The following is a 10,263-nucleotide window of genomic DNA, read 5'->3' on the forward strand; positions in this document are numbered from 1 at the left end:
TACGTTGACGGATGCTTCGTCTCTAAATATTTCTATTGATAGCTTATATACAAAATGTCAATAACATATTTTTGACTAAATGTTTAATAAAAAATACATACATTAACATCGAATATAATGTGCCCTTTGCACTTTATAATTAAAAGCTACATTACAAAGTTTAATGTCGTAACATTCATAAAAATATATTAACAATAAACTCTATCAAACAACAGTTAATGGAGAAGTATTTTTTAAATCAGATCTATATTTATATATATATTCTATTTTATACGACTATCATTTTTCCGTTTTAGAACTGGCAGCACCGCTTGTTGCTTTAAAGTGTCTAGTAGAGGGTTACACATTTTAAAGTTTTGGTGATTTCTTATTATGATTCTAAACTAAAGTATCCAAATTGTATAATTACAAGTCTGCTAATCAAAACATTGGAAATTAAAGAAAAATGTCAGTTTTTTCGAAATTTAAGTCTTTTTTAGGTAGACACCGAAACAAATTTTATTTGAGTGGATTAATTATAACTGGTAAATTATATATAGGTATAAATGTATTGTATGTCAAATTTTGTCTGTACTAGGATCATTATTAGCATTAAAATATGCTCAGAAACAGTTACGAGGATGTCATGAAAAGGAAGCAAAGGAATTTATTGAAAGGAATAGAAAACTAAGTCATTTTGACAGCATTAATAGAACTTGTAACCAGACAGCCTTAAATCTTTCATCCACTCTTTTAGAAAACATTTGCACTACGATTGATATTGATAAAACTGTTAATAGCCTTAACCAAAATTCTGGTAACAAACTTGAAATGTGGAATACCTTGAAGGTATGAAGAATTCTTATTAATAATTAAATTTCATATGTCTATTTGGTGTTTAATTACAGGTTCAAGTGTTCATGAAAGCTGGAACTATTATATATTCATTGGTAATGCTGGTTATTACTATAAAATTACAGTTGAATATAGTGGGAAGTTACCTGTATAAGGATCCAACAAGTGTTTCTGCAATCTTACAAGAGAAATACCTGTCCCTCTGTCAAAATTTTCTAAATGAAGGTATAGAGAAACTGGCCAATATGTTAAAATTAAAGGTTTTGCTCAAAAAATGATTAATATACACTGCCTTAAAAAAATCGATAATTTTTTTAGTTTGATAACATATTGAGTGGTGTAGATCTAAAGAAAGAAATGATAATAAGTGACATACAAACAATATTTTGGTCAATACAAGCAAGCTTAAATTCAGATATGGATGGTCCCATAAATCAATTTAAAAACTATGTCATCAATACAAAGTTGAGTGAGTCAAGTGATATATACAGCAATATGGTAAGAGTTTCATATAAATTTAATTCGTTACTAATTGTATGGTTAATTTGCAGTTGAGAGACACAGCAGACTTGTTAGAAAGTGAAGAAGTAACATCTTTAGCCACTCATCTGATAAATTGTGGCTTTACTCTTCTAGTAGATCAGCTTTTTGAGTTTTTTGTAACTGGAGTATCAGAAACATCGGACACAGGCAATTTTGTTAATCACTCCCAAATCAAAAAACCTCTAGCCAAAATTATCCCAGTCTTGAACAGACTGTTATCAAAACAAGCCTTACCACAAAACTTATTACAAGACATTCTAGTTAGTGATAGATTGCAAGCATTGTGTGCAAATGTCTATGAGAGTTTATAAATATTAGTTTCTTTGGTGTGTAGAAAATATTTTTTTAAGAGAAGAGTACAGAAAGGTATGATGTGATCTAGTAGTTCTAAGAAATAAATAACAAATGTCACCTTTAAAATTTTATTTACAAGAATTATTACAAAAAGAAGAGTTTACTGTTCATTGTATCATATGGGAAAACTAAAAATAAATAAGTACATTCCATATTCTACTTTTTTACATCTTCAAATTCCCATTATTCTCTTGAAATTGCAACATTTAATATTCCACTTTTGAGGAATCGTTTGTCTATTTACTTTACAAGCGAGAATATTTTTTTCGAGATTCATACGAATGTTTAAAAATAGTGTAGATAAAAAATACTGTAAGAAAAAAATTCACACGCAATATTAGTCCACGTTTCAATTTTTATTAATACTATTTTGACTTTCTTGCCAACACACGGGCGGTTCAAACTGGATACAGGGATGTAAAGGGGATACAATTTCTAAGTAGTTGGCAAGAACATGGCTGTAATATAATGACACATTTTTATAATCCAAGATTCCGTGAATGTCCGACTTATGCTACTTTTATAGATAATTTAATTATGGGAGTACCTAAATTTAATAGCAGTAGGCTTTGGCAGGTACTAGTTAGCAAATGTCAAATTGAGTCTATCCTAACCAACTTTCCAGAAAACCCAATTGTTCTTTAATTTGTAGTAACCTACCTCCATAATAGAAAATTTTACTTTTTATAAAATGTACGTAAATGTATCGTTTGCAGAATCTTAGGCTATTGGGGTAATACCATTCAAAAAAATCGAAAATCGAAATTGGAGGGGAATTTTTGTATTGGTTTCCGAACTTAACCGACGATAAAAAGAAATTCTAGGGAATAAATCAGTACGTTTTTCGTATCGAATCGCACAAAATTGCCTGTATTGTTTTTCTTGATTTAATAATAAATGAATATTGCCACATTTTCCGATCATTTTTTTAATAAGATGGTTGGTACTTTTTAGAGTATTATTTACATCAGGTCGGCTGTGGTTTGTGCAAAATGAACACAATCTCGTACCAATGGATCCGAATTTCTTCGATCGGTTTTTCAGAAACAAGAAGAGGTATTAAAAGGGAGTCAACTAAATCCGAAATGCAAACAATAGGTCAGGTTCGTTGGTCAAGGGGGCATGTTCCTCAGCTCCAAGTATTGCACGTCGTCATCGAAAGTTTCCACTCTCACTTTCTGTCGGTAGTGGTACTCTTTCAAATACGTCTTCAGCGTTTTGGGTAATTGTAGATGGTTGATGTTGTCGTACGTCAATCGGTTGACGATGGTCGCCCGCGCCAGATACTGCAAGGAGAATGTAAAGTTGCGGTGCAGAGGCCACGTCAGTACGGGTTCGAAAAACATGCAGCTCGTGGGATCCTTGTAGTGCTCGATCAATCCGCAAACAGTATCTGAGGTGAAAACGCCTGGGTCGTGAGAGTCAAAACTGAAGCGATGATTCCACTGCTCGATTCGGGCGTGCAGAGATCGTCCGTATTTACGGAACGACACGCTGAAAAGAAATTCTTCTTGGGCGGAATCCCGCAACAGGAAGGTTCCTTCGGGTTTACCTTCCAACAGGCGTTCCGCTTCGTACCGATCCATTTTACCTGTAATGAAATCAATAATGAAGTATTTGGGAATAGCGTTAAACGACATGTTACTTAAAGATTTTCGAGATATTCTGTAATAAATTTCACGTATAAAACGTTGTTTGCAAATTAAATTTAATATGGTAGTATTTGCGATATGTATTCAAAACATAACATTCAGAAACAATTTTATTCATGTATCCCTATTTACTTATATGAGTGTTTTTTGACCAATCCGCAAGACACTAGTCATTTTTTAACTTTCAGTTATTTCAGTGACTTTTCATCCAACAATCTCGCTTGCAAAAAGGCCATTTTATTAACTTTGAGAAAAGAAAAAATCACATGATCCATGTCTAAAAATATGAAGGCTAGGTCTTGATTACAGCGGTACTGTTTTTTAACCAAAACGATTTACTTTTTACAAAACGATTTACTTTTTACAAAAAGTAAATCGTTTTAAGTTTGAGAAGTTAAGATAAGTTTTTTGTTTGTATTAAAAACCGGTTTGTTGTGAGATAAAGCCTTCTAGATTGACTAATAAATGCGCAGAGCTCTTCACTATCTATTCCTCGGCAGTAGAATCTCGACGCCTATTTACCATAACTACCATTGGGATAAAAACAGATTCGAAATGCGACAATGAAAAGAGTTAAAAGGGGCATTGTCTTCTCAATATGGATAACCTTCTGAAGAGTATTTGAATAGAGAAGAAAGTATTAGCGTCAGTTTCCTGGGATGTAAAAAGAATTTTCTTCATCCTTGAGTGCCTTAAATCTAGTAAAACAATAAACACAGATTGCTATGGTAATCTTTTAAAATTGAATGCAAAAAATTGTTTTAAAACCACAGAAAGAGAATATTATTCAATTGTCATTATAACGTCACATTCTTTGATTAAATTAACTCCTTGCCTGTTATACAAAGTAGAATCAGCTGCTCTTTTTACGGACCTTACTTTGCCTTACAGAAAAAATGACCGCAGCGATCGGATCCATAAACTTTGGGATTGTAGAAAATAATTTTTACGACCAGGAATCTCAAACTTATTAAACAACTTAGTAAAATAAAATATATAACATTACAACAAATAACAAGTTAAATTAATGTATGACAAATTATACAAACCCCAATAAAAACTGCAGTTGGTAATGTTGAACAGGTCTGGAACAAGGCAATGAATGAAATCCACTTGTGTGTGACATCCGGTAAGTGAGTCAAGGGGACATGATTTTAAGGTCACGTGATTCTGAAACAGAGCTCTCAGTGACTCTACGTTTAGATCTGGCGGGCAAACTAATTGTAACCTGTGATAAAAACAAAATTGCAATATACTTTTTATGAAATCGGGAAAATCTAATTACCGCCTGGGAGGAGCTTGACTCTGACTATTTTCCAACTCGGAATCGGAACAAAACAATTGCAATCGCCTGACGGGTCGAAAATTAGCGGGGGGGTCCACGCCCCGTTCGATTTCTCTCTCCCTCGCAATCCATGCAGCTTCATCGCAATCTTCATGTACCATTCGCATCCTATAACAATTATGTAGAAATAATTAAAAAAAAATTAAATGTTTTCTTACAATTGTAGATCCACAAATGGTGCACTGATCACTATATTTGCCGGAGATTCTCGGTTACTTATCGAACTTCCATATATTCCCCGTACACTTTCAGCTTGTTCCACGTGAACTTGGGGTACATCTGGATTTGTTTTGGGCTCCTCCTTATTTGAATCCGCGCCGAAATTATCTGTACTAACACCATCTGCATGTTAAACAATACATCGTATGTAAATAATTTCTTTTGACTATTGTTTGTATTTGTGTAAGTGTATAAGACATTTGTTTCAAAGCATTACACGTTGGGTCACGAACAATTGAAATTGCTAATTATTTAGGAGCCAACATTTTGAGTCAAGCCTTTTTATCAATTTTAAAAATTATGAACGTCGTAGGTTTCATCCTTGGAAGCTTCAATTCACCGCTCTAAACTGCGAGCACTTGAAATTCGCAATGTCAGTTTTGAAGTAAAATAATTTGAATTAAAGAATTGTCGATTAATCAAGTAGTATTAACCTGTTAAAAGAGCGTCAATATATAGGTCAAACAAATGAATACGTCCTTAAAATATATGGAACGGGTAGACATATAGTTTAGTTAACAGCGGTAACCTATACATTTTGGACGTGAATTTAAGTCGCCGAGAAAATCAGTATCATTTCGCTATTGTAGCGTAATTAAAAAGGGAACACGTTAAGTACCATTATCTAAATTAAGTGTCTGAAACCTCGCCCTAAAGTTCCTATAACAAACCTTAAAAAGTAGAAAAACCTTTTCTGACATCGATTTGATATTTCTATTTACTGGTAGCATGGATTTTGAAAAAATACTATTTTTGAAAATTTTATGTACTTTATTGATAAGGGATATTTTATTTTATGAACGTTTCCAATTGGAGGTCTGACCTTTATAACCACAACCTTCTTTAGAATGTAATTTGAACACAACTTGTGTTTTTGTAGTAAGTTGAAAAATGTGTCTCAGTCAAACATTTTCGTGCGATGAATGTTTATAACTTTCGATGTGGATTATTGGGAGAAACGATTAGTATAACAAATTTAATTGTGGCCTCAGTTCGCTCAGGGAAAATGTCGTGAAGATCATCTAAAACCAGTTGCGCCAGAAAACATTGCTACTGTGCACGAAATGATATTACAAGACAAAAGCGATTTGTATGTGAAACACTTCGAACCAAATGATCGCTTATTTTTTCGGAATAAATGGACAAGTGGCGGTCGTTTCGTCAGAGCAACGTAGAACGGCGAATTTTGAATACTACAAAACCATTTCTTTACCAGAAGTGCTTCGTGAAATACGAAAAAAAGAAGCGGCAACGAAGGAGCATGCTTTAACGTGAGAATGCATCGCCTCACACATAGACTGAAACAACCATCTGGTCCCAAGGTCGAATCGATGGATCTCTATATAGTCCTGATTACTTTTGCTTATCGTTTTTCGGCGTCGAAGATTGGATTAAACGCATACAAAAGTGATTGATCATTATGGAGAATATTTCGAAATACAATAAAAACATTTTCGTTAATAAATTACTACATTTAGGCTCAAAATATTTTCTGACTGTTTGCTTCCATTCGAATGGCTTGAAACGCTTAAGATGTTTGTTTTTTAAAACATTAATAAACATCTTATAAAAAAAGATAGTACAAATGTTTTTAAGTTGTTTTTATCTTACTCATCTACATTACTCTTTTAAGATAATTACATTTAAGCATTAATCTGTTTTCAATATTTTTAATAATAAGGTACCTATATTGGTATCGGACGGGTTCAGAGCATGGTCACTTAATAGGAGTGCCATTCACTTATATCTGGCATTAGTTCAAAATTATTTGGTACGTGATTGTAACATCAATTTAATGAACTTTGCTATTACCGTGAATCAATTTGAGCCAATTGCTGGGCCATTGTTAAAATACATTGGTATCCCAAAAAATTTGGTAAATTTAAGAATTTAAAAGCCGCACATTTTTACCATGTTCTTTGAGATTCGTACGAACACAAAACACAGGTAACAATAGAAATAAAGACCATCTTTGTGCCATCAATTGTCATTGCCATCAAAAATTGTCTCCATATTCTGATTAAAGGTAAAAAAATGTTAAATATTTATTTTAATTATAATTAATTTTAAATTAAATATTATATATTTTTTTAAAGAATAAAAACTTCTTAGCGCCACGATATATATTTCATTACGAGTATTTTATAATTGGAATGTCTTGAGAACCTCCCTATAGTCGGCATACAACATATGAAAAGACAAGGTACAGTATGTAAATTACAATGATCCTAATATTAAATTTGAGGCTTTAAAATCACGCTTACAACTTTAGATAAAGTGATATATCTTAATAATATTCACTGGAAATCTGTTATTTTATGTAGATAAATGTCAACAACATAAAATTTAACAGGTTATATATATACATATATATATATATATATATATATATATATATATATTAGTCTTCTTTTACCAATTATGGGTTTATCTGGACAGGACCTAAAGTTTAACATCCGGTCTTACCCAGCCTGGTTACTGGCGTGACTGGGATTATTTTCCTTGTCGGATTTTACACTCTTGCCTAGGACAATCACAAACATAAATTTACGACCATGCCAACAGGTTATTTAATAGATAACTATTCCATATTTTCAACAATATTTTAGGTAGGGATGCTGAAAAAATATCGATACTAAAAACCTAGGTTTTTGAAGGATAGAATCGAACGTTTGTTTTTAGTTTTCTTCCCTTCAAGAGAATTTTGGGTGGAAAAGTATGATTAAAGTTAAGAAAAAATAACTTTCGAGGTTTTTTTGTTCTTTTTCATAATTATTATAAATATGTAAATATTTGTATTATTGTTAATAAATTAGTTGTTTTGTATGTACTTTTATTTAGTTTCTTGCAATTAACTATACAATAAAATGTAATATAGGATGTACTCAGTTAACGTTGGCCCCAATTACTTGGAATTAATTCAATATATTTCAGTCCTCTCTCTTACACCATTTTTCTTATGCTAAGATGGTCTGCTAGACTTTAAAAAGATCTAGCCAAGGACAAAAATTATAGGTGCCATAAACACTAGGTTACGATTTTATCAGCGGGTTGGGATGACGAAAGGTGGCAAGGAAGAACCTTACATTGAGCATATTTGTGAAGCTATTCAATTCAAATGGAATGCCTGATTCTAAATGTGTATTGACGTTCGTCATAAACTTTTTTGCATCCATTTTGCATTTTGTACAGGGTCGCCTTTAATTGAATGGAGAGCTTGCTATTCCTACATAGTAGCGGAAATAGCGTATTGTACAGCCTTTGCAAGTGGCGTGTTTGATTTGGGATGATCACTGAAACCTATGGTTGAAATGGAAGTCAAGGTAAAGGCTTTCTAGATCCAGGGAATCTCTTATCTGTCGGTCGGATCGTAAATATGGGATTCAATAAAATCAAATCCAAATCATACATCTGACGTCATTCGCAAATTCCATTTAATAATTAAAATGTTATTGTTATATGTCAAACTTTTGGTTTTAAATTTTTATGAGCACACATATAATTGTCATAAACGAAAAAAAAAAACATATATCAGATGTGTATAAGTGTGTGCTTACCTTTAAAGTTATTATTGTTAATTTCACTGACCTTCAATTGAATCTTTTGTAGTGTTTGAAGCTACATCACTGAACTGAGGATTGTTAGTCACGGATGAAAGTATAGGATCATTGAACTGATTTAAACAGGTACATTTACAACAACTTGTAGATTCCTGAGTTGAAGGTAATGATCTGGATCCCTTTTTGCCTGCACAACTTAACTTATTGCTCCATTTTTGCAATTTTTTACTAGTACTTGTTGAGGCACCTAAATTTAACATGACAGAATTACTAAAAAAAGCAGAGCTAAACTACTACTTACCTGATGTGTTAGGTAAATCTTGAACTGGCTTTTTGTTGCTTCTTTTTTTGTTAAAATGCAAAGCTTTGCCGAAAAGGCTAATCTTGCTACGTTTTTCCTTTGTCCATTCGAGGGATTCAGAATTACTACTGTCGCTCTCTAATGAAGTGTCCAAATTTTCACAAGAACACTTTTCTTGATTTTTGTTACGCTCCATTACAAAGTTTTATGAACAAGTACCAACTAGCACCAATGAAATACTACATTATTTCAATATTCAATCAAATCTGAAAATTAAATTTAAATATTTAAAAGTCGCATAAAGCCAGCCTATTGTTGTTTAATAAATGAATGAAATTATATTACACAAAGTGAATGAGAGATTACGTAGCATTAAACTTATCAATGCAGCTGGTGTATCTTATTTTTAGAATTCTTATCTTGTTTGTGGGTTTAGTAATAATGAAAATTAATATTCTATCTAATAAAAAAACTAATACATTTTCAAAACTAAAAATTTATCCTATGTTACACACACTAAATATAAATTAAAAAGGAATGTTTTGAAATCTTGAGCCTACTAAATGGCAGATAGAATATAAACGAGTCTGAACTTGTTGATCTAAAGTGCCTATAAAAATATATGATAAATTAACTTCGTCAAACTATATACGACGAAGAAACGCAAATGTTTAATAAAATATGAATTACTAATTTTCTAATTATATTTATATGAATGAATTTAAAATGATAAAATCGATGACGAATGTTAGTAAATAATCTAAATTTGGGATACTTTATGTATATTGACAAAATTTTTCAAAAATTAAAGTTGATGAAGAAACAACAGTTCCTACAAGTCAATGAACCTGAATGTATCTATTTGTTTCTTATAATGGCCATTATGTGCTTCTATCTGTTTTGGTTTTTTAAACAATAGAAACCTAAATCTAAAGTAATAGTGCATAGTTTATTGGAATTTATCAATAATATGCTAACACCAAAACAATTACGTCAGACATACCTTAAGTTGGGCTGGGCATACTTGGCAAATTTAATGAAATCCTAAGTAATATATTTCGATTTTGATCACGCACACGCACTGTAATATTAATATTTTTACCGAAAATAATATTACTGAACAACTTTATAAAAAGAAGCAACAAAATAAACAAAATTAACCAATCTTTATTATTAACTAGAAAACGACTAAAGAAAATTTGACATTTAGATGACTTGACATTTACGTCAATTATCAGACAATTGTATTATTTGCAGAATAATACTTTAATGTATTGAATTTATCCAATAACAATCAAATAATTATGATATATTTTTGTAATACTATAAAATACCATTACCTTTCCGCTATATCCGAGATGTCCATTTAAGAAGTAGAGATGTAGCAAGCAAACAAATATCGATACTAATATCTAAAAAATATGGATATATCGACAGCTGTCATTTGCCGGTGTC

At 31.7% G+C, this 10,263-nt stretch overlaps 2 protein-coding genes across 4 annotated transcripts; one reads left to right on the top strand and one right to left on the bottom strand.

Annotated features, from left to right (window-relative positions):
* The first annotated feature begins 65 nt into the window (after nucleotides 1–65).
* On the top strand, nucleotides 66–1,883 carry Pex3 (peroxisomal biogenesis factor 3). Its single transcript, XM_076406909.1, has 5 exons — nucleotides 66–524; nucleotides 578–828; nucleotides 888–1,094; nucleotides 1,153–1,332; nucleotides 1,386–1,883. Exons 1-5 carry the CDS (start codon nucleotides 446–448, stop codon nucleotides 1,686–1,688), a joined length of 1,020 nt encoding a protein of 339 aa, XP_076263024.1. The 5' UTR covers nucleotides 66–445; the 3' UTR covers nucleotides 1,689–1,883.
* Nucleotides 1,786–10,238, bottom strand: Socs36E (Suppressor of cytokine signaling at 36E). 3 transcript variants are annotated; one of them, XM_076406905.1, is made up of 7 exons: nucleotides 10,149–10,238; nucleotides 8,809–9,074; nucleotides 8,536–8,754; nucleotides 4,887–5,070; nucleotides 4,669–4,836; nucleotides 4,433–4,611; nucleotides 1,786–3,322 (listed from the first exon to the last, which is right to left on the bottom strand). In XM_076406905.1, exons 2-7 carry the CDS (start codon nucleotides 9,002–9,004, stop codon nucleotides 2,844–2,846), a joined length of 1,425 nt encoding a protein of 474 aa, XP_076263020.1. In that variant the 5' UTR covers nucleotides 9,005–9,074; nucleotides 10,149–10,238; the 3' UTR covers nucleotides 1,786–2,843. The 3 variants fall into 3 exon arrangements, with proteins under 3 accessions (XP_076263020.1, XP_076263021.1, XP_076263018.1); XM_076406906.1 differs by lacking the exon at nucleotides 10,149–10,238 and adding an exon at nucleotides 9,812–10,072 and having other exon boundaries at nucleotides 4,887–5,055; XM_076406903.1 differs by lacking the exon at nucleotides 10,149–10,238 and adding an exon at nucleotides 9,812–10,072.
* Between the last annotated feature and the right edge of the window lie 25 nt (nucleotides 10,239–10,263).

Source organism: Rhynchophorus ferrugineus, unplaced genomic scaffold (assembly GCF_030347505.1).
Source record: "Rhynchophorus ferrugineus isolate W39M unplaced genomic scaffold, kcgeb_rfMv2 rfM6, whole genome shotgun sequence".
NCBI lineage: Eukaryota > Metazoa > Arthropoda > Insecta > Coleoptera > Curculionidae > Rhynchophorus > Rhynchophorus ferrugineus.